At 39.1% G+C, this 24742-nt stretch overlaps 3 protein-coding genes across 5 annotated transcripts; 1 reads left to right on the plus strand and 2 right to left on the minus strand.

Annotated features, from left to right (window-relative positions):
- Positions 1 to 39: 39 nt before the first annotated feature.
- Positions 40 to 7037, minus strand: cnih1 (cornichon family member 1). Of its 2 annotated transcripts, XM_087832836.1 has the most exons (6): positions 6840 to 7037; positions 4742 to 4810; positions 4447 to 4494; positions 2216 to 2328; positions 1957 to 2100; positions 40 to 1595 (listed from the first exon to the last, which is right to left on the minus strand). In XM_087832836.1, the coding sequence occupies exons 1-6, from the start codon at positions 6918 to 6920 to the stop codon at positions 1568 to 1570; spliced, it is 483 nt and encodes a 160-aa protein (XP_087688962.1). In that variant the 5' UTR covers positions 6921 to 7037; the 3' UTR covers positions 40 to 1567. The 2 variants fall into 2 exon arrangements, with proteins under 2 accessions (XP_087688962.1, XP_006798634.1); XM_006798571.3 differs by lacking the exon at positions 4447 to 4494 and having other exon boundaries at positions 6840 to 7031.
- A 356-nt stretch (positions 7038 to 7393) lies between these two features.
- Positions 7394 to 18261, minus strand: gmfb (glia maturation factor, beta). Its single transcript, XM_087832694.1, has 7 exons — positions 18029 to 18261; positions 13512 to 13608; positions 12853 to 12902; positions 12587 to 12638; positions 12345 to 12425; positions 12161 to 12234; positions 7394 to 10702 (listed from the first exon to the last, which is right to left on the minus strand). Exons 1-7 carry the CDS (start codon positions 18029 to 18031, stop codon positions 10631 to 10633), a joined length of 429 nt encoding a protein of 142 aa, XP_087688820.1. The 5' UTR covers positions 18032 to 18261; the 3' UTR covers positions 7394 to 10630.
- On the plus strand, positions 17854 to 24444 carry lgals3a (lectin, galactoside binding soluble 3a). Of its 2 annotated transcripts, none has more exons than XM_087832693.1 (6): positions 17854 to 18083; positions 20352 to 20369; positions 20462 to 21175; positions 22156 to 22244; positions 22677 to 22833; positions 23312 to 24444. In XM_087832693.1, exons 1-6 carry the CDS (start codon positions 18081 to 18083, stop codon positions 23465 to 23467), a joined length of 1137 nt encoding a protein of 378 aa, XP_087688819.1. In that variant the 5' UTR covers positions 17854 to 18080; the 3' UTR covers positions 23468 to 24444. The 2 variants fall into 2 exon arrangements, with proteins under 2 accessions (XP_087688819.1, XP_006798636.1); XM_006798573.2 differs by lacking the exon at positions 17854 to 18083 and adding an exon at positions 19387 to 19987.
- The last annotated feature ends 298 nt before the right edge of the window (positions 24445 to 24742 follow it).

Below are 24742 nucleotides of genomic sequence, written 5' to 3' on the forward strand. Positions count from 1 at the left end.
TTTGTTGACATTTGCATAGAAATAACACTCCAGTCCACGTTAACAGAGCAGGATAGTTTATTTAGATTCAAATAAACAATTTCCTAGATGTAATTTGATGTGATCTAACACAAAAACTTCTTTATTTGAATGTGACAAATGATAATCCTTTTCCCTGATAAATTTACATGTTAAACATGACAATAAATACTCTAACATGAATGAAAAAATTTTGCAGTGGCCTAAAACAGTCTAGATTCTGATTCTGGAGATGAGCGATACTGCGAGGAGTGCTTGATATTCTGAAGAATTACTAAAAACGAGAAAAAAGGTCAAATTGAAAACATGAAAAACAAAATGTTGGATCTTCTAACAATGTGGAATATTTGGTGTTGAAATTAAAACGCACAACGACAAAAAGAAATTCAAAGGTACATTCAACAGTATGGCACATCAGCTGATGTCGATCAAAACTTGAATGCCGAAAGGAAAGAAGAGGATAGTGTTCCTTCCTAACGGTGAATACATTAGAGCAGCGGTCCCCAAACCCTGGGCCGGTACTGGTCCGTGGCCCGGGAGAGTTGAGACTCGGGTGTAAAATGTATGGTTTTCAGGGTTTTTAGCGTTATTTTGTTATCGTTTTTTTTGTTAACTCTGTTTTCCTGGGTCTTTTCACATGTGTTATGAATAAATCTTTTTTTTCCCAGTACCGGTACTAGTTTTATTTTGTTGTATTTGTCCGCGACACCTTAAAGGCCGGTCCGTGGCGCAAAAAAGGTTGGGGACCGCTGCATTAAAGTACTGTTGAGTCTACCTTTTATTTAGAGATACCTGCAAGGACGGGTCTACAGATCACACACATGGCGGTCCACACTTAAAACAAATATCAGCAATAGTTTGACAGGGATGCATGGAAACAATACATCAGATAGCTTGAAAGGTGATAACCGACAACCAGACTACTACTGTCCTTGTGCGACACGTTTCGTTAACATGCACTTCAGCCCTCAAAGTGTCACGTTATAAGACCTTCTGCATCTGCGGGCAAGAACAAAAGTCTGTTTTACACTCCGCTGTTCATTTTAGTCATGGTAATGAGTCACGTGGCAGGTGTAAATTGGCTTTTAAAGCCCAGGATCTTATTCACAGAAAAAGCTAATGCAGTTCAGCACACAGCTTAGATTCTCACAGATAAATGCACACCTGAAAATGTCTACCTAGTCTGTAAACACTCAACAGTTGGGAACCGTGATGAAAAAAAAACCTTTATTTTAAATCCCAAGCATCAAAAAAAAGAATCACACTATTAAAAAAAACAGGGAAAAAAAAGAAGAGACAAAGATGTGTCCATTCAGGTCTGTCCGTATTTTCCATAAAAGCTTTGTAACTATAGTGCTATGAGAGGAACACTGCAACCAGGATTCTCTTAAAACTGGCTAAATGTTTCTGAAATGACAGGTTTGTCCACTTGGAAATGGCATCTTGTGTTGCTGAAAGATGGTCTCCAGCAGGTCCAGTGCTCCAGCACTAAGATCATAGTGTCTGGTCGTTTACTGTACATGCAGGTCCTTTTGCTTCATCGCACCATTTAAGAGCTCACCAGAACGTAGATCATCCTGTTGGAGAGAACAAGAGGAATATCTAAATAAGCATCAAGGCTGGTATATAAATCCACAAATTGTTGTTTGACAAAGGAAGACTGAGCGCCTTTTTAAAAGCTGCTGGTAGGCAGATTTTAAACAGAGCCATGCTGCGTTGCTCTCCTGTCACTACTGACTGCCTCTACCTTTCAACGAACAAATAAAGTGGTGTCCACCTCTCTGACAAAACTACCCCAGGATCAACATATCTTCATATCCACACATTTTTTGCACTTCAAACAAAAGCCGCCATAATGATGTCCAAGTCTCAAAGATTCTTCTCTCAGTAGATACAAATGAAAAGTAAAGAGCAGAAAAATACAAGTGAAAAACATACCCGTAGAGATAGTAGAAGAATGACAGGAGGTAGAAAGCCAGTTTGCACCAGCCTTCTTTTTGACAGTACGCCAGGATGTCAGCGTTCATGATGGTTGTTGGGTCGTAAAGTCCTGGACAGCTCATCACAGGTCTGCTCATATACCTGCAGAAAGGCAAACATGAAAGCAGCGAGTTACACGCAGATGTGACTAGTTTACAAAGGTTTCGTTAAGTAAAACCAGATGTTGACTCTAGGATCAGTGTTTTCGAATACGTACCTCCAAACATGATAAGCCAGCAGTGGTAAGTTGAGACAGAGGGTGAGCCACTCGGCCGCACAGAAGAACATCACGCAGAAGAAGAAGTGGATAAGATACTCTGGGAGCACCAGCTAAAGGAGCCAAGGAAGAAGAGATTATGTCAATATTCGCATACAGCTGATAGTTCAATTCTCTTGTTCTAATTCTGACTTAGTAATGTACTGTCTAAACAAAGTTAATCAATCCACTCAATGTGTGGAATAAATGCAGAGACTTAAAAATTGAAGCACACTGATCAGAGGACAACACAATGTGATGTAACGAATCCTCAAAGGTAATGAGTCCTTTTTACAAGGAGAAAGCGGAGCTATTTAAAGAAGCGGACGTCTAAAAATTGCAGTAGCTGAAAGAATACAAGGACTGAATCACAAATGAACTCTGGTTAAGCTATACTTTTGTGCTTTACATGTGCTATACAGGCCTTTAGTGAGGTCCAGCTTCATCTTATATTATGTAAAACACATAAACACTGCCTTATTTTAACACATGAAACAGGGTGAAAAATTAAAATCATCCATATGCAGATTTTAAGCCATTCCTCACTTGTTTAAAGCTTACAAAAGGTGCCACAGTGAAGCCATATGTGGCTACGCATTGAGAAAATTAATTTGTATAATCGCCTCTTTTAGTCACTGAAGAAACATGTGGTGCTTGCATAATTTTTTTTTTTAATAAACTGTTGCAAATGGATAGAGAACATAGTTAATTTCCCACCCTGGTTATGTCATGCATTATCAAGTGTGACCACAATTAAAGGGGGACAAATTGCTCTGAAGAATATCTGCGCATCCCAACATCGACATTTTCTGCAGTGAGGGTGAACCTACAGATCATTCCACTTCCTGACAAGCGCACTGGACAACACACCAGAGAGGGACCATGCTGTGAGCACGCTTAGCATTGTCGATGCAGCAGCCTGCCTCAGGTTGACAGAGTTCGAGCTGGTTGCGGGGTTCAGGGGGGCAGATGGAGGCGCCACATGGAAGCCATGCATTAAAAATAAGAGCAGAGGGCGGAGAGGAGGGGGCAACCAACAGCCCACAGATGGAAGGGTGAGGGGTGTGTGGGAAAGAGGAAGTTGCAGGAAGGACGGGACGGGCTTTAAATGTGCTGAAATCCTGCACTGTGCTGCCAAATACAAAACAACTGCGCAAAAAATAAATACATTTATTGTGCCAACTGAGCTGAGAAAAAAAGAGGCCAAAACTGCAAATCGGACTGTGGAGCATGTCAAGGCTTAAACGCAGAGGAACCTTCACTTTTCAGCTAAGAATCACTGACCAATCAGAAGCTCTAAATATTGCTGAGCTGGAGAGTGTTTGGATTCTGCAGCCATCTGTTCTGAACCGCAGGTGATATGTGTTAGAGCCAACACTGAGATCATAAACAGTGGCCTAGGTCTGCTAATTGCTGACTCAAATTGTAGCATTCACCTTGCAGAAAAACAAGTTGTGACATGCATTTAAGAAAACAGATGATTGAAGAATAAAACAAGCGGTCTTCGAAAAATCAAACACGCAAAGTATTTTTTTTAAAAAAGGGGGGGGGGGGGGGTTTTACAAAATCAAAAGACTAGTGTTCGGGCTGCTGTGATTCTATACCATCCTAACAGTTATGTGCAAGCTCTGCCAGAACTGCTGTTTCAAATGGAAAACAAGATACCCATCTCTCAGAGTTTCCTGGGAATACTCTATACTTGTAACTATATGCAAACAAAGGGTAGGTTGTAATAAAGATCATGCATGTTTTGAGCATTTGCAAGTCTTTTCAGTTAACAGCTATTCTTAATCCATAATCAATAATGAGGACTCTTCGTCCAAGAGTATAGTGCTTACCCACTGTTAGATATCCATTTGCTTCTACGGCCAAAAAAAGGTAGTTCAAGAAAGCTGAAAACATGCCTGTTAGTCAGTGCAATCAGTCTGAAGCTGAACTTTGAGGCGTACAGAAGAGAAATACAAAAGAAGAGATTGAAAAGCCAAAAATAAAACTATAACGACCGTGTAGGTGGGGGGAGGAAATAAAAAGGATACAGGTGAGGCACAGGTGGCATGTTGTCTAATCCCGAGCTGAACCCTGACCTAAAGATTAGTTAACTGAAAAGACGTTTGCAAACACTTCCCCGTGCAAAATGACAAGACTGCAGACTGAGTTGGAACTGAGCGGGCATTTTAAAGATTGGTACAAACCTTTAATGCAATTTTGACTCTTTTAATCTTTTTGACCTTTTCAACTGTCTTTTTGTCGTTAAAAGTGGTTAAAAAAAAAAAGCAGATAAGGAAAAACAAAAAGGCTGTTAGAGTTTGACAGCTGACAAGATCACTGAAGTTATAACAGGCAGGTTATTTAGCATAACAGTGCAGAGAAATGAGAGAAAAAGACAGATAGGTGGATAAAGTTGTACTAAAATAAAGAGAACATCTTTCATCAGAGCATATCTGCATGCAAGGAAGGTGTGATAGCTGAAGAGGTGAGATCACTTACCGGATTTAAAGTGTTACATTGATCTATAGGATTCTTGTAGTCAGTCTTCAGCTCATCAAAAGCGATTATCTGAAGGACCAAGGTGATCAATGGTAAAATGTTAAAAAACAGAGACTCAGAGCACAGCAGGTGCAATAATATTTTACCAGGTTACACTACCCATACTGCCCTTGTATACCTTCACAATAAAATTTGATTCAATATGGATAATGCCTTGTATACTGGTGCTGTATTTACTGACTTTCAAAGGGCTTTTAATACCGTTAATCAATAGGTGACAAAAGGTCACCAGCTGGAAATGTTACTTGTGGTGTACCACAAGGATCTATTTCAGGTCTATTACTTTTCCCCATCTACATTAATAACAGGTCTGAAGCTCTGTATTGTGAACTTTTTTTTCCCTAATCCTAACAATATTTAACTAAAATTCTAATCTGTTAGCCTCTGACTACAGGAAAATAAGCTTTGACTTCCTCTTAGGAAAACTGAAGTTATCCTTTTTGCCAGTAACTGCAAACATAACAAGGGCAGAATTCAGTTAGTCAAATGTGACTCTGTTTGAAATTAGCTCAACTAATCATTTAACACATCTAGGGCAAACTAAAAATGTATCATGTACAAGGTAACTGCAAAAATTACACTCCTATATAGACAAAATATTAATTCATCTCAGTAAAAGAAAGGCAAATGATAAATGATCTGTTCTAGTCCAACCAAACTATGAATGTCACTCATGGTTAATGGCTTTCAGAAAAGACTAAACCCCAAGTTATAATCAGCTCAAACAAACTCATCTGCTATACCCTCAGCTTTGACAAACTTTAGCATAGAATAAAAGCTACTTTTAGGCACCTTTTTTCACAAGGGGTTACGACAGTGGGTAGGGTCCACATTTTTGATTTGGCAGAGTCTTTATGCTGGATGTCCTTCCTGACACAGCCCCAAAGGGATTTCTATCTCCTCCCGAAATCAAACAGAGGATCATTTGCTTGTTAGTAAATGATTCCTCTACATTAAAGTGGTAAAATGTCCCAATAACACGTGTAATATTCACACCAAAACTGCTCCCTTATTCTTTCGCTTGCAGTAACCAGAGACATATTAAAAACAGGAACAAAAAACTTTAAGATGCAGAAAAAAAAAAAGCAGAATCTAAACAAAATAGGTCATTTTATAGAAAATTAATTTACTACATCTTCGGGTATTGGGTAGGCTGTGGCTCAGGTGATAGAATACTTGCCAGGTATCCTTGGGCAAAACACTGAACCCTGATTTCAAGTGTGGATACAATCAGATAAGCTAAATTCTCATATTTAACTTATTTGTGAGGCTGATTTGTTTGAAACATGGTTTGAAATACTTAGAGAGGGTCTTTTACGGAAAGGAGTATGATTACCTTGTATGATGGTATTACTTCAAATAAGCTTTTTAATCAATGATATGAATGAAAATCAAAGAAAATTACTCTTTGGTTTGCATTCAAAAGCAAATTGCATGTTCTCTGTCTTCAAGTTATTTATTCACAATACAACAGGTAAGTTCTCCAATATGACCAGCCAGAAGCAGAAAACTGAAGATATCCAAACTGGAAAGTTTATTTATCTATTTATTTATTATTTATCCCAAGCCACGTCATTGATTACCTCACGCTAGTAAATGACTGAAGAGCTAGTTAATTATTTACAGCTTGTTTAATGTGCTCCAAACTCCCCATGCTTACGTTGGGGTTGTGACTGCAAAACCTGGCGGTATTACACAATGCAGAGATGTGACATGTCGATAAACACATGACAGCCAAACGTTAGCTTAGCATGCTAACTAGCCAACACTGCACTCTGAGCTGGCCATTGATACAAACAAAATAAAGGGGTATAAAACATGTAAAAGTGATGTTGAGCTCTATATGGATGATGGGAAATAGTTTATTAAAAACACGTCTTGGTGTTAAAGCTGCTAACTTGTTGTCCTAGCCGACCGGACAGGGTGTGTGCCATTCATTCCCAGGCTTCGTTAGCTCACTGTTAGCCCGTCGTTCTCATTCTTTCACCTACTTTTACGTCCGCACCGTTTGGCAGGCGACCTAGAAATGTGTACTTACATGCCAGATAGCGAAGAAGATAAGCGCGGCCGTTAGCAGCAGTGCGAGCATGTAGCAAAAGGCCGCGAATGTGAACGCCATTTTTCTCCGGTTCTGCTGGTCGGTTCCTGGCTCGATCAGCGGATGATGCAGGCAGCTTCCCAACCGATTACTGCTGCTTCTTCCCCTTCTTCTTTGAATGTTAGTGGCTGCAAGTCAACCATCTTAAAGCAGGGTGCGTTACCGCCACCTACTGGACCATTTAGTTATCTGAAATCACTTTTAACATGCATTAGCGCCATCTCCTGGAATTTTTTTCTGATCTTCGGTGTTTTCTTTATCTCCTGGAGTCCCACAGTTTCAGGAATAGTGTCCATTGTGTGGTTCTCTATCCAAGTATGCTTTTACTGCATTGGTAGTGTGTTTATGATCATTGTTGTGCTAAAAAATGAAGTCAGGGCCATGATGCATCAAATTCTGATGGTACTTTTCTGTGTTCAGACACCAAGACCATCTCTGATGAAGCTCATATGACCATTTCATTTTGAAAACAGCAGTTTCTGGAAACACATGGGTAAACATCACTGTCATTTTATTTGGACAACAGGACAAGACACTTTTATAAAGTATGGGAAAATACAAATATCTCAAGTTTCACTGATGCCACGAGGCCGCTGGTTATGACAGATGTTTCAGGTGGTTTTTTTTAGTAAAAAGGAAAGAAAATAGAATAGGCATTTAATCAGAGGACACCGAGCGCTGACAACACAATTGCAGGTTAAAGTAAAAAAACAAAAAAAACCACTAGAGGCCAAAAACTATATGCGTTTACCACATAAAGATAAAAGCTGTTAGAGATCCACAGGACATAACCAGATACATGGCTCAAAACCAAAGGGGGCTCTTCGTTAACTGGACCTTACATCAGGGAGACTGAGTTTGATACATGATGAATGGACAGTTTCTTATACATCCCATTTAAAATAGCAACAGCAGAGGCTTTCTTTTAGAGAAATGAATGTCAGTTTGGACACACTTCAGATATCACACCTGACGACTGTGATGCAAACCTTTTATAGCGTTCATGTGCAAATAAACGATGTCAGAGACTTGGTGTAGCTGTTCAGAAAGCATCGGTAAAGCCTTCTGTAAGGCTTACTTACTTTAAAGCATACACTTCTTCTACAGTAGCTCTCCACATTTTAGAGGTCTTTAGAATTTAGAAAGATAAATATATTCACATCTAACCCAGTACATTGCACATTTCAATTGCATTGAATAAACAGTGTTCATTTCAAGCTGTGCATATTCCTGAATTTACAGACTTTCTGAAGGGTTTTTCAGGTCATATAAAGGTCATTTAATCTAGTGGATTTGTGTTTTTCTGCTATTAGTAGACATTAAAACAAGTGATTACACTTATGTCCCCTTTGCTCCTGTTGGATAAAACCCCGCCCTTACGAATGATGCACGTGGAGCAGTTTGATTGTATGAAAACATCTTTGAGCCAGATCTCTGGGAGAGTTTCTGTTGTTTATGAGGGCAAAGACGCCATCAGAGAAAAACAGGTTTTGGCCTTGCAGCATGGCCTTGGTATGGTAGCCATAGCAATATAATATCATGCACTATCTGGAGAATTTCTGGGCTTTAATTCAGCAATATAATTCAGGGTAAAAGTGGACATGTGTAGTATTATAAAAAAAAAAAGAAGTCTGCTACTCGGGTCACTTACTACTGAGGTTACTCCTGTTTTATCACAATAAAACCAGTCTGTATTATCTGCAATACATGCATAGTACATTCTTATACAGCTCTAACTATCTGGGGCTGGTCATGCTGCTACTAATCCTTTGGGTAGTGTGTTGCACTGGCTTAAATACTGACAATATTCAGCTGGGAACCAAAAGCCAGGAAAAAATGCTGTCCCTTTGGGGCATGAAAAGCCAAATACATCCGTTTGTAAAGTGTCTGAGCTGTGTGCTCCAGCACAATGTATTTTAAAAATGCTCAAAGCTAAGAAAAACTGGGTAAACAAAAACTACAGACTGAGCTGAGCTGAGGATATTAGACATTGGCACAAAAATGAGCTGCTGGCACATTCAATACATAAATATCAGCCTTTCAAAAAAAAAAAAGCTACACCGGTCAAATCCTGCGTCTGCATGGAGAATGTAAATCGGCCAGATGCTGTCATTTACCTGCCAATTCTGGCACATCTGGCGTTTGGAGGAATCGCAGCCGTCATTCTCAAGGCTGCGACAACCATGAAGCAATTCACGTGGCTTTACATACGGATTTAAGCACGACATTCATAAACACCAATAACAGTAAGAGCTATAATGCACGATAGGAGCTAACAATCACCCTAAAGACACAGTAACCCATTTAAACAGAGTCGCCCAGTAGATTAAAATGAGGGCGGGAACTACCACCCTGTGTAATGCAGTGTAATCATCACTGTCATGGTCGCTAGAGACAGAGGTTTTTGTGTGTAACTGTTCACATCTGGAATGTTTCAGTGGAAAATATTGTTTTCCTGGAGTGTTGGATTCTTGTAATAAACATGCAGGTCAAATGCATTACCCACAATTCACACTGTTTTTTTTCTCTCCTCTAAACAGAGATTTTTAAAAAACTGATGACAGACTAACAGGGTTACATCTGCAGCTAAATAAGCACCACTCAAGGGCTTCTGCCAGCTTGTGTTCTTGTGCACAGGAGAAGGTGCAAAACATATCATATAGATAGATGTATTAGTGTTACTGTAAATTATAACTGAAATGCCCTCGATTAAAGGAGAGACGGAATAAAACAAAACTGAATTGTAGCTATGATTGTTCCGAGGTTCTGGCAGGAAGTTTGTCTTTCACAATAAAAGAAATGAAATGAATATAAAGTATATACTTAGCTAACCCTAGAGACACCAGAAATAACTAAATATTTAAAAAAAAAAAAGACTCTCAGATTATTAAAATCTAATGAACATAAAACGGTAAAACTTAGGAGGTTCTGCGTGTAAACATCTAGAAGAAACAGAAAGTGTTGTTAAAAAGTGTTCAATTTCTTTTGAATTGTAGAAATGGTCAATTTCTGCACTTGAAGAGGAATGAGAACATTAATTCTAGGGCTGCCCCGACAAACAAAGACTTTCTTAGTCGAGTAGAAGTTGCAATTATATGTTTGTCATATTAATTTAGGTATTTAAATGTGTATTTTAGGAGGGAGGGCTGAGAAAGAAAAGTGATAGCACAGTAATAACACTTATCCTTTATCTCAAAGTAATCCCACCCTTTAGATTTCCTGTTCATAATATGCAACTATCAGCCAAAGAGCTCAGGGAGTAGCTGTGTAAACAACAATAATATCTGGCACAAATAACTCAGTGTCAGTGTCAATTAATCATGACTTGAGTCTTTGGTTGACTAATGGGGGCAGCCCTCGTTAATTCAAAACAGACACATAAGAGGAATATGGAGAGATTGTATGGAGACAATAACAGACCTGCTTCAAACAGTATGGTCAGTTTTAGGCTGCCAGATCGGTGAAGTTTAGTAAGTGCCAGAAATGTTGGCAGTCACAGAGAAGCATTCAAACTCTTGTAATTGTGTGCACCTTCTGGCATCTTATGAGTTGTAATGAGCGTTAAACGCCACCGAGCAGGCCTAAAACAGACGACTGCAAACACTATTTAAATCAGGTCTGATGCAGGGAGGAGGGAAAGGTTAACTGTGGTGTGTTGTCTCCAAGAGATGTCACGAGTTGTGCAATCAGGATTCTCCTCGTATCCCAGACCCCTGGAGGAGGTGATGGGTTTAGCGAAAGAACCCAAGTTTCTCTCTAAGCCATTCCTCTGTGAGGTCCTCTGTGTTTCTGATCTCAAACACCTTGAAAAGAAAAGGAAGGACTTTATCACTTTCTCACACGGCTGTGGGGGAGTTTTTACCCATTTTTCTTTACAACATTGCTTCAGTTTATTGAGTTTGCAGGTATGAGTTTATGCACAGCTCTCTTAAACTCCCACCCCACATTTCCCTGCATTTCAATCTAGTTAAGGTCTGATCTTTGACTGGGTCATTGCAACGCCTTGATTCTTTTCTTTTTCAGCCATTCTGTTGTAGATTTGCTGCTGATGTTGGGATCACTGTCCTGTTGCATGACCCAGTTTGGGTTAAGCTTTAGCTGTTGAACAGATGGCCTCACATTTGACTCTAGAATACTTGGGCATACAGAGGAGTTCACCGTGCAGATCCACTGACTGAAAGGTGCCCAAATCATCACCCCTCCACCGCCGTGCTAACAGCTGGGACAAGGTGTTTGTGTGTCTTTCTGTCTAAAGGATATTGTTCCAGACGTCTTGTGATTTCTTTAGATTCTGCTTTGCAGACCTAAGTTGCGCTGCCATGTTCTTTTTAGAGACAAGATGCTTTCTCCTGGTAGCCCTTCAAAACAAGCCATACTTTTTCAGTTTTCTCTGATGAACATTTGAAATGCATAGTGAGGCCTCTATGGACTGAGATGTAGCTCTTAATTTATTTGCAATTTCTCTTAGCATCGCATGCTCTGACCAGATTTGCTGCTATCGGTTAATCAAGTGATTAGCAGCACTCCCCACTTACTCTGTGTGTAGGGGAGTACTTCGTTTTTCACAAGGCTACACAGACCCTGTGAAACTTTCTTTTTCATATGACTACATTACATGGCACATGGCAATCTACACAGCAGTTCTTGACATATTTCGGTTTGGACCACAGTGGTGGGCTGCACTGCCCGTCGATAGATCTATGCAGTTAGCACAACTGATAGAAGTAATTCAAATTTATACCACCAGTTTAAAATTTAAACATTAATGTGGCAAATACAAGAATATAAGAGCTGCACCAAATACACCCATGACACTGGCTCATTCTGTGAAATAAATATTCCAAATCTGGACAAAAAATATTCTCAACTACCTCCTCCTTTAGTTGATTTTTTAAATACAGTGTTTTAAGCATTTCTAAAATTTTACAAGGTCTCAAAGTCACATGGATTTTTATACATTTTAATTTGTGTTATTTCTTTTTGAGCCCTCATAATTTCATAGGTAGAGGAAATAGCCACGTTACATTTAGAGTGGGCTATACCATTTCACCAGTTTGATGTCAGCAGTGACATTAAACTGGTGTATCATAAAAGTCAAGTCAATTTATATATAAGCACATTTAGAAACAACAGGGATTGACCTAAGTGCTATACAACTATGAATAAATCAGAAAAGGAAAAATACTGAAAAATAGAAAACAAACAACACAGAAACAAAAGAAAAATATCAAAACTCAGTCTTATTTAAAACCTTTACTAACCTTGGTCAGTTCGACAGTCTGCACCAGCTTGTTTTTGCTTCCTGCGTACATCATCTGCTGCTCTGGTCTGCAACCTGCCAAACACAAAATCAGCAACTTTGACAAAAGTTTAGCAAACTGTAGTTGCCTAAGTTTTGCTCTAAGTGTACGTATATTTAAAAAGTAATCTCAGAGAGGTTCATACCCACGGGGCTGGAGAAGATGAAGCAGAGGGGATAAGACACACGCCCGTCGTCATGTTCGTACTTATAACTGTAGACGATAAATGTTCCTGGTGCTAAGGACTGAAACTAACCAACATAGATAGATCACATGTAAGACAAACCCACTGCCTAACCGTTCCATACGACATACAGGCTGCTTACAACGATTATAATTCATTTTATGCTGACAAAATATTGTTAAAATAAGATCTATTCAAAGGATATCTTGGCTGTCTCTCTGGCAGCTCGTCCTTTAGATCATCAGGAGAAATATCCTAAAACAAACAGAAAGAGTTCAGTTGACATTATCAAGAAAAGCAATCATCTACTAACATCCAGCACCTGGCAGGCTGTCAGGTCAGAGCTTAATGAGTTCACCGTCACGTCTTTCAAACCATACACTGCTATCTAATTAAACATTTACATTTTAAACCTGATTTTTTAAATATTGTTGCAAGTATTTGAAAGATAGAGTAATATAAAGCTCACCTTATGCTCTTCCTCCAGAATGACCAGCTGCTTGTCTTTATCAATCTTCACTGAATGGTACAAGAATATAAAAACTGCATTAAAACAGTCACATTTTACAAGCAGTTGTTTAGTGCTTCAAAAATGATGATGATCGAGGGGGTAGAAATCAATATTTTGGGCTGCAAAGCTCTAAAACGTGACCCTGCGTCTGAGTCCATGTCGTGCAAACAAACGGCTAATCCCATTTGACATTTTGATCCAGAGATGGATTAAACTCAGGTTTGATACACACAGCCTGCTGCATTTGGAGGCAACTCATTCTTTCCTGCATACAGAACAGCAGCTACCTTATAGTTGTTAATACCAGGAACATTTTCTTTTGTGCTATATTTATAACATTTGACTTTAACTGCAACAAACCACAGAAAACAGTACAATCCATGTCAAACCACAGAATGCTCACAATTACATTGTAACCACTGCTGACTGAACTGCTGCCCATCTTGGCGAGGACACTCTTTTTTTAATCTCAAGAGTCACACAAGTTACCAATCTAGAAGCTCTACGAGTATTAAAAGCTCCCTTGTGGAAAACAAAAAACGAATTTCAAGTTACTCTAATTTTAATGACTCAGATTAAAAATTCAGGAGAGACACTGCTCAGAGTCAGTGACTTACTGATGATCGCTGCATTGTTGGTCTCCTTCCGGAAACGAAACTCCCTCAGCTTTTTAACCAGATCTTCATCCACTTCACACACTACCAGTGATTCACTCTGATCCGGCGTGGGAAAACAAGGCAATGGAAACAAATAAATGAATTTCAAATAAATTAACAGTTTAATATACAAGTCACTTGACACACAAATTAAACTGTATATTACTTCTTTGGGGGTTGATGCAAAGTTAAACAAAAGTTTGCCTATTTATTTTGGAGAAGGTAGTTTTCATTTGGATTAAACTACATTAGTGCGCAAATGTCTTGAGTCCCCCATCATTTATTATTCATATTTTGCTTCCAAGCATTCAGACTTTCTTGTATTTTTTAAACTGGTCTTGAGAAATAGCTCCTCTGCTTTTTGATGATTTCAGAGGAATCTTTATTTTTTATTTTGTGTGATAAGCAGTTGACATATTAATCATTCAAGCATTTAAAAGGGCACCTATGAAGGAATTACAGTCAACTTACCAAAGAACTATCATATATCTACAGCTGATGAATGGTATTTTAAAGAAACAGGAAAAGAATCCACCAACGACCTGAAACACAAGACCAGAGATATGCATCTGGCCCTTCACCTGAATCCTCATACTTTTCACTCAGTCCTGATCAGCAATGGCCTCAGTGGAAGGGCGACTGTCAAGAAACCATTTCTAACAAAAACAGCTACGGTGGAGCTACGGTGTTGGTGATGTTGTCAAAAGTGTTAGAGTGTCAGATTTTGATCCTACCATCTAGAAATTAACTGATATGCAACAGCTGTTTTTTTTATATGACAATGATCCCAAAGGAACTGTCATGGATTGGCATCCCCAGACCTCAGACGTCAACATTACTGAAGCAGTGTGGGATCATCATGGCAGAGAACAGAAGAAAAGGCAGGCAGATTTCAAAGAAGAGCTTTGAATAACTTTCAATAACCCTGGAGAACTATTCCTGAAAATTACTCAAAGAAATCACAAGAAAGCTTGGCTAAAAGCGTTCAGACTGAAGAATAAAGGCAGTATTAAGTATTCACTATATGTTCATTGGAATTGTACAAACTCTGTTTTTGCCTTACATACTGTAATTCCATGCATGTTTGCACATTTCAATAAACTGTCACACGCATTTCACGTTTCACAAAACATAAAGACATGAGGGGGTCAGCCTAAAGTACTGTAAAGCAAATATTCTAGCAGCGCCATGATAAAGTCAGAACATTCATGCATGTTTGACTTTTTCCTGATGTGAGGTAGATAATTTTATATAGTCAATGATACTGTGGCTCAATAGTTCCAGACTGCTGGGGGATTCCCATGATGCATGGGTCTGCTGGAGGTTTCTTCTTGTTAAAGGGAGTTTTTCCTTCCCACTGTCGCCAAAGCGCTTCTTATAGGTGCTCATATGATTTTACCTGTTGTATTATTGTAGGGTCTACCTTACAATATAAAGCGCCTTGAGGCAACTGTTGTTGTGATTTGATGCTGTATAAATAAAACTGAATTGAATTGAATAATGAAGTGGAAAACAGAAAACACCACTATTACTGCATTGATGTGATATTACTAACAAAACACAGTTGCAGTAGTAGATATAAAGAGCATCTTACACACTGTGACATTCAAGCAGAAAATGAAATCAGCAGAAATTTTACATTCCTCCTAATGTACTGCTATATGTGTTAATTTTAATTAATATTTGAAGACAGCTTATCGGTAAGAAAGACAGCTGCAGAGTCCCAGATTGTGGCTTTAAGTGGTTTTCATGCAATTTACTACTTTGCCATAGCAGCTATATCCTGAATTAGTGAGCCAGGGTAAAAAAAACAACAACAAAAAAACCCACCAATGCTGGTGCAAATTTTTGTTTCATGTAAATATTTCTGTCATGTTTACAGTTCCAACCTCAAAACGGAAACTCCATGTTTTGGATTTAAAAGATTTGTATTTTAAGCTACGGGTGTTGCCAATTCGTGAGGAGCTTCACGTCTTCTTGACCTCTGCTTAACTTTGCTGTGTCTTTGTGAGATATGTTATCCTGTGTTTGTGTATAGTAGTGTAATAGAGAAAGAAAGGAAAAAAATTATATATAACTTGTGTATAAAACAGAGGCTTTTTAAGAACACCGAATAATCAGCATGTCTCTTCCTGCAAAAGTCCAATATGACGCACAGGATTTCATCCAAAAAACAAATAAATCGATTAAATTAAATGAAAAAATCAATGCACCACCCTGAACAGGATTTCATTTCTCTGAACCTTTGTCACGTCCACACACAACATTACATAACACCATCATAAAGACATAAACTCTCCACGAGTCTCTTCAGACTCTCTGAAATCTATAATTACACCTTGGAGAACAGATGGCTGGTGGGAGTCGGGATTTCACTGAGCTCAAGGAAAGATCTTCATAGATTAAAAGGAGGCTGGAGTGTCTGTGGCTGCTGGGACTCTTTAAAAACAGGATGCATGGGGAAGGGATTAGGGACAGCCAGGACAATGAAAGCTGGGGATGGCCGAAGGGTTACTTCTGGTTCAAATTCCTCCAGTCAATGACAGCTAGCTCATGTTTGGCTGCCAATTCAACCAGGAAATGAGAGCCAGTTAACTTAAACCACCAGTTAATAATGTACCCGGTGTGTTTATGCAGTACATCAGTAACATTGCTCTAATGAAGATAGCTGAACTGCCATGACACGCAGCAAAAGACCCAGAGGGAAATGAGATTCATCTGGACAAACAGCCGAGCTAACGTTAAGGTAGCTCCCAAAACCCAGACGTGTTGAAGCACATCAATGCAGACTGCTGCATCAAGCCACCCGCGCCCAGCTGCAGGAAGTGCAACAGCTTCGCCTTCAAAATATAAACATGCACAAACTTGCTCTAACCTCATACTAAATAATGTCTTGTTTTCTTCATTTAAACACCTAAACTACAAATGTTTAGTTGACAATTAAAAACAAAAACCAAAGAAACATCACTACACCTCATAAACTTAAACTACTCTTTTCTATTGTTATTATTAAATATATTGCAATGTTCTCCTGAATTATAATCAGGCTGCTCTAAAATGTCCTTGGAAAGGTTTCAGTTGATTAAGTTAACTGAGACGAGGGAGAGAGCGAGAGAGAGACAATATTTCTCCCATAGTGGCTTCCCTTGATTGGCTCCAGAATTCACTCTCAAACTACTTATTTACTTGTGGTTCCCAAAGTTTCTTAAAGTAGAATGGGAGACAAAGCCTTCGCCTTTCAGGTCCCTCTTCTTTGGAACCAGCTACCTGTTTGGAATCAGGAGACAGACATCCCGTCCACTTTTAAGATTAGACTCTAAACTTTCCTTTTTTATAAAGCATATATGTAGGGCTGGATCAGGTGACCCTGAGTCCTGGTTTAGTTAGTCTGCTGAGGGATGCACTGAGTATTTCTTATTCATTCACCTCTATTCACTCTCTCTGTTTATCCACCACTTTGCATTTAATCATTAGTTATTATTAATCTCTGGCTCTCTTCCACAGCTTGTCTTTTGCTCTGTCTCCTTCCCCTCCTCCCAAATGATCATGTCAGATGGCTGGCCCTCCTTTAACTTGGTTTCACTGGAGGTTTCTTATTGTTAAAAGGGAGCTTTTCTTTCTCACGGTCACCAAGTGTTGAGGTTTCTTTCTAATATTGAAAAGTCACTAAAATATAAAGTACCTTGGACTAATTTTTGTTACTGTTATTGTATTTAATAAGTGGTATATTCAAGAAAGTTACATTTTAATCATTGAGTGCTAAAATTAAGACTATGTGTCTTACAAATTCATAATTTAGTGGAGATAAGAACCACAGTGAAAACGTACAAAGCACAAAATAATCTTGATCCAAACTGGATTCAGATGTTGTGTGAAAATAGAAAGACAACGTGTGAATTCAGAGGGAAAGGTAAATAATAAAAAATATTTAAAAAACAAAAGATGTATATCTGTTAGAGGGGTAAGCGTGTAGAGTAACTGTAATAAGGACCTAGTATTGTGTTATTTACAACGTAATTATATATTTTTTAAGATAAAAGAGAGGTAATATTTAGTTTTGTCCTAGTTTATTTTTTATTCTTAATACTTAAGTGTCAAAATCTAGTTTTAAAAGTGTCGAGATTTAGAATATGCAGTACATAAAGGTTCATATTTCACCTTTTCGGCCACTTGTGCCATTTATTTATTCGTTTAGATCAAGAAATGCTAATAATGACCCAAATTAAAATATATTTTTCAATTTATTTTACAGCACAGCGTTCTGGGTTTTTTATTTTGAAATTCATGTCAGGAAACGCGTCACTTCTGCTACGGCTGACTTGACAGGGTGGAACTAATGCTATGCTAGCAGGCTAAAGCTAGCCAATCTGCGACCTTACTTTTTCCTCAATAAACTCCGCATCTGCCAACAGCACACGATTAAAACGCAACGACGAAGCTCGCAGCAGCTCACTTGCAAAGAAAACCGAGTAACTTACCATTGTTGTGGAGTTAAAAAAAATTCCCCCGGAGCTGCAGCGGCTGTTCTGAATGGTAGGGACGCTTTCAGTGTTTTTTCGTTTTTTTCCACCTCACATCATCTTGTGACTGGTTTGACCAATCCCATACAGGCGCCCCCTCCTTCAAAAGTTTCCTGTAAATCTGTGCTCAGTCTAATTTAGAGTTAAATTTGAGTTTGAAATCCAGCGTCTTACGTTAAACCGACTCATACTCGTTACTATTTAATAACAGTTGATACTTCTGCCTATTGATTCCCACCTAGGAGATACAATACTGCTGGGACATCAATAATGTTTCAGTGTAGTTAACTCAATATGACCTCAACTGAGAAATGATTACTTGTGCTTTTACTTGGAATGTATGATTAGAACCTTCAGAGTATTTCACTAAATTAATTTGGTAATTATTTTAAACAAAGTGAGATTACTTATTTTAAAAAATGATGTTAAGACATGACAAACAATGTTTGGAGGAATAAAAGTGAGGCTTTCAAACTAACTAAAAGGAGAAGTGTTCTGTAGTTTTATAGAGGGTGGTAGGAAATATTTCCTTTTCAGTAGCTCAGCAAGTCTGATACTCTGATTTAAAGGATTACCACCAAATAAATAAAATAACACTCTGCATTAAACTGTGTAAGTCTGTGGCCACACTTCAGAACAATATTCATCATATAAAAACCATTTTCTTTTATGTCTACAGACTCAGTCTCTTCAGAGTATAATATTATTAATCAAAGTATAATAATAAACTATTGTTAATTTATTATATTTTAATGTTATGTAGAATATTTGTAATTATTTTTAATCAAAGCTGAGTACCAGATTCCACACAGTTTCCGCTAAAGCATAACATCAATTTTTTAATGCTAACATTGAGTTGTTTTGCGTTGTGCGCACATATACTAGAGATCCCGGTAGAGCAATTGAGACCCGATTTCAAAATAAAAGTGATCTCTAGGTTAACCAGCACATTTACATGAGTCCATTATGAATCATATAATCATGAAATAAATAACAATGGAGAAATAAAAATTATTTTAAGAACTGTGATATTACAAATAACAGAAATATTTGAATATTACAGATAGTAACTATAATCACATTTAAAGAGATGTGTACAGCCATTACAAGTAAACCCACTGTCCAACAGACTAATTTTAAAATTAAAAACCAGACTGACGTCTTCTGTGAAAACAGAAAACAGTAATTTTGATTGACAGTAAAATTGATATTTTGTAATATTTGCATTTGTTTTTATGATTTTTATATGATTGATAACGTGTTGGTTAATGTTAAAATCACGTTCGCCTTAAGATTGCTTTTGTTTTGAAATCGGGTGTCAGTTTCTCTTGCCGTAGAACTTAGTATATACACACAACGCAAAACAATTTGTGTGCTGGTTTGTGCTCGAAAGCGACCTTTTCTTACCGTAATTCCTAGAATACATACACATAACACAACTGACGACATTTGTCCCCTAACCTTTAGACTAGTTTTCTTCTGGCTCTTACTGTGTCTTCCCCAGCTTTAGAAGGCAAACCTGACACACCTTAACAGGCTGACACGGAGTTTTAAAGTTCGGTCTGCAATCGTGTTTAGTTAGGGTTAGTTTATTGGTTTGTTTTAGGTATGTGTGGTCGTGATGTTGAGGGGTTAGGGAGTAAACTGTACCAGCGAGAGCTCTTACAAAGATAGAAGGCGACCGGCTGTCTGTGTGTTTTCCAGCTTGAACGCGCCCACCCTTCACAATACGTCATCAGTGAAGCGCGTGTGCGTGCCTCCTTTTCAAGAGTTGTAGTTGTGAAAGCAGATAAATCGTTAGCTTCTACTTGTGTACCTCGGCAGGCTAAGTTAGCGAGCTAACTGGTTCCCACAGCTGAAGAAATCCTCGCTGCTACCCGCCGTCTTTCTTTGGAGAGGAGTCCATCTTCTAGCGAGGTAGCATCAAAATCTAGCTTTCAGCAGTTTTTTTCCTCAGGCACCATGAAGCTAAAAATAAACAAACGAGCCAGCGTTAACTAACAGTTAGCTGCTGCCAGCTAGCTCGCTAGCCAACTCTAATTTAATTTATGACAGTTTTTGTGACTCTGCCCTGATTTGTAGCCTGGAGTCAGTGTAACATCTGTATGTCTTGTCTTAGTAATCTTTCATTGAGGTGGAGTTTTGTCAGAAAGGTTTTTGAGGATGGAAATATTGAGTGTGTTGTTACTCAGAGCCTTTGTGTGCCACCACTGTTTGACAACTTGTTATTGTCAGTTGTTATAACTACCTAATAAAGCTTGTGTCTCTTGTTTTGTTGTAGATCATGGATGATTTCTCGGTGAGTTCAAACAAATGCACATTTTATTTTTATTATGTTCAATTAGCTTACGGTTTATTGTACAAGTCACTTTCTTTTACTCTTCTTTATAGCTAGCAGATGCCTTAGGAGATGATACTACAAGCCAGGCTAAGAAAATAGGCAACAACAACCCATCTGCCCCCACTAGCAATCCTGCACCTCCTTCAAACCCAGGATGGCCTAGTTCAGCTCCTGGAGCCCCCACCCAGCCCTCTGCTCCGCTCGACTACCACGGTGGATCATCTGGCCCAGGGGCACCAGGGCAGTTTCCCTTCCCTTCAGGTCCTGGAGCACCAGGGCAATACCCTGGACCTCCTTCAGCACCTGGTGGGTTCCCCCCTGGTCCTGGGATACCTGGACAATATCCACCTGCACCAGGAGCTCCAGGTCAGTTTCCCTCCGGCCCTGGAGCTCCTGGGCAGTACCCTGGGCAGTATCCACCAGAAGGAGCTCCAGGACAGATACCTGGAGGCGCTGCTCCTTACCCAATGGGACCATTTCCTTCGGGCCCCGGAGCTCCCCCTGGCCCTTATCCAAGTGTGCCTTTCCCAGGTGGCCAGCCAGGAGGCAATGGCATGTATGGGCCAGGTGGTCCGGGTGCATTCCCACCTGCAGCTGGACCTGGTGCTTTCCCTGCATTCCCCAGCGGAGGCTTTCCCCCGATACCACCCGGTTCTTGGGGACCACCAGCAGGTGGAGGCTTCCCAGCTGCCCCTGGTCCCTTTGGCCCTGGTCCGGGGCCTATGGGTCCATATGGCGGGCCTGCTGCTCCAGGAGGGACACTGGTGAGTACTGGTACTTTAATGCAATATTGCTTACTGCATTTTCCTGCTTGTGTCCTTCTCTGGTGTGCAGTGGAGCATCTGGTGTGAAATTCTTTTAGAGTAACATAATCCTGTAAGTGGTGGATGGAGGAAGTTAGTCTTATTTCTTTGCTGCTGAAGGAGGGTTAATGTATTTATTTATGTTTTTCAAGAACGGCGGAATTGGGATGATTATTTCTGTCTCTTTGGCTCTGCTGGGGTGCTAAACAAATATAAAACAGAATAATACAGTATTCAGAAGTAGTTCTGAAAAATGTATTCTTGTCTTTCAGCCCAGATATAGGCCACCGTATTAAGCAATGAGCAATGAACTCAGCTTTTCAGTTGGACAAGGACATCACTTCCAGAATCAACATATGGTTTGATTAGTGCCAAAGACTCAATATATACATAATATTCAACTAAATTGCTCAATGTATTGTCTTAATTAAGTGCAATATGATATAATTTACACTTTTACTTGACCCATGTTTACGGCATCATGACGCCTTTTATGATCTCTAATAAAATTATGATTTGATCAAAACGCACTTGTAAGTTGTTTGCATGATAATAATAAATGGGGGTTTTTTTTGTTTTCTTTTACTTTGCTCAGCTGTTGTAAAAATATAGTGAATGTACTTTTCTGTCATTGCCATGACCCGTCACTGCTACTTGTGTAATAGTGCTGGAATAACCGAAGGACATAATGACTCACTTGGGTGTTGCTGTAGGAATGTGGGCAGGGTCAAAGTTTTGAACAGTGCTTAAATAAAATTCTCTATTATACGTCATTAGGCATGCTGCTGTGTTTTGCCAATTTAAGACTCAGTGATCAAATGTTTTATATGTGCATATTTTTCTTGGAAATCATTGAATTGCATTGTGACACATAAACTTAATATCTACACTGAGAACAGTACATATATTGTCATGGTTTAAAATGGAAGTATTTCTTGCAGATGGTGCCCTACGATCTCCCTCTTCATGCTGGAATATTGCCGCGACTTTTAATCACAATAATAGGGGAGCCTCTTCCCTGTGCAGACAGGTACAGTAATCATCCAACATCTGTGCCTGCTAATAGCAATCCAAAACCTGATGCCTTCAACTCATACTTACATAATAAAGGGGACCTAGTATACTTATTTTCAGCTCCAAATGTTTATTCTTGGATGCTTCTAGAGTAGAATAGTTCAAAACAATCCTTATTTGTCATGTACTGAGCCTTGGTATAGGATAAATCTTAACACCTTAAGCTTCTGATTGGCTACCCCTGTTTGAACAGCAGGTTGGTGAGGCGTCTGTACCTTTATATGACCATGTTATATCAAGAGAAGTGTAATAGGTCTCCTTTAAAACACATCTATGATTTGCACTGTGGGAATACTCTTTAAAATGTTTACCACCATATTATGTTAAACCGATTAGCAGCAGCATTTCTTTCTGCTAATGCTTTGCTTATATGTTTTTTTTTTTGCAGGTTCAATGTTGACTTTATCAAAGGTCCAGACATAGTCTTTCACTTCAACCCTCGTTTTAACGAGCAAACAATTGTTAGAAACTCCAACTTGGGCGGATACTGGGGACCTGAAGAGCGGGAAGGAGGGTTTCCATTTGTTCAGGGACAGCGTTTTGAGGTAAGTTAGTATAAAATCTTTTTCTTTTCTTTCTTTTTAAAATTAGCTGATTAGATTAGGGAGATGACATTTAGCAGAGCCCCTGAATTTAACCAAGGATTTTGTTCAGCTTACACCAGTAGAATTTTTCCTTCATGTCAGTGTGATATGGGCATAAATGAGCATGTTTATGCACATTTTTATGTGGTAGAGCTCTGACTTCGGTGCAGAAGGTGAGGCTTTAGGTGTGGAAGAAGTGGGTGGTGTAGAAATAATGGAGGACAGAGACATAAGGAGAAGGAGATGATGAAAATATGATGATGAAAATATACAAGTACCGATGTTAAATGGTGAGATATGGTTTGTAGGAGCTATTTGTGATCTTTATATTAAAAGTTACTTATAAGGCATACTATGCACGTTGCTGGACTCTAGCCACATACTAGCTACGTTCTGTCAGTCTACCAACCAATTAATTAGCAACTGGTGTCCCCTACAGCTGAAGATCCTCGTGGAAGAAGACATGTTCAAAGTGGCGGTGGACGGCACACACCTGTTGGAGTACGAGCACAGAGTCGGTGGCCTGGAGGAAGTGAACCTGGTGCGAGTGTGCGGAGACCTCGTCCTCTACAGCGCTGCCCCGAGCATGATCTGAACCCACGGCTGAAGCACACGCTGTACAGGCGACCTGAGTCAAACTTTACCACTGTATTTGAAATCCTTTTTAAATACTTGGTTGCATTGCAAAGCGCAATTGTTGCCTACCTGGCACATTTGTCACAGAACAGCTGTACGCTATAATCCTTTTCTCTCTTTTTTTAATAGTTGCTCCAATCCAATTAATTTTGATCACATATGAGAATTTTTAGTGGTAAAAGAGTTTAAAACATTTAAAATAGGTATTTTTGGGAGAAAAACTAATTTATACTTAATGAAAAGATTGTAGGCTAAGAAGAAAGGCATGACAAGTCCCAAACATTTCAAATATTTTCCACTGGTATCTTTTTTCGTTTACATGTAATCATTCTAAGTCTCTGTAATTGCATGAGAGTGTGATGCTGAAAATCATTTCTTTTTTATCTACTGGCCTGCAGACGTGCTGTACAGTGGAACAATGATGAGGTTTCTTAAAATGCACAGAGTAATATAAAGAGAATGTGTACTTGTCCTTTCTTCGGCTGTAATCCTCCTGAGCTCTCAGGCTGGAGGGTCAAGAAAAGATTTAAAGAATTATGATTTCATGTTGAAGTCAAAACCCTGATGGTAAAAATACATATTAAAGGCTGGTATTAAAGAAAATGTGGAGGGATGGGGTCTCCGTTTGTTGCCAGAGCTGACACTGTTGAGGTTATAAATTAAAAGGAGCAACAAACAAGAAAAATGACTGATGGAAGAAGATTGTTTACTTCCCCTGAGCTTCTGACGTGCACTTATAATAAATACAGGTTACCCCACGTAGTGTTTCTGAATCTAAAGCCAGGGAATCAGTTCCTGTGTTACTGATGGTGTAAGTTTGTGTGTTTGACTGAATTTATATATCGTGCCCCCTGTGGTGCAAGTGCCAGATTCTGATGTTAATAGATTTGACTACAGTTATGCCACTCAGTACAAAATAAAAACATTTCAACCTTGGACACTTTGCTTACTTATGCAACTCACGAGGGACTCTTGTATGTGTTGCATGTATTTCTTGTGTCTTCATGGCTGTCTTTGGGCCACACATTGCAGATCATGTTTTGGTTGCTACTGGAGCTATAACAGGATTTAGACCAGAAACATCCACCATTCAAGATGATTTTTTTACCTCATTTCTGAGATGAAAAACTCAAAATCAGATTTGATGTTCTGCACAGCAGTAACCGCCATTTGTGTTGAACCTGATTGAACCTTAATGACAGGGTGCCTCATGCCGTGGGCAGAAAGACCATCC

Source organism: Neolamprologus brichardi, chromosome 19 (assembly GCF_056152115.1).
Source record: "Neolamprologus brichardi isolate AB-2024 chromosome 19, ASM5615211v1, whole genome shotgun sequence".
Lineage (NCBI taxonomy): Eukaryota > Metazoa > Chordata > Actinopteri > Cichliformes > Cichlidae > Neolamprologus > Neolamprologus brichardi.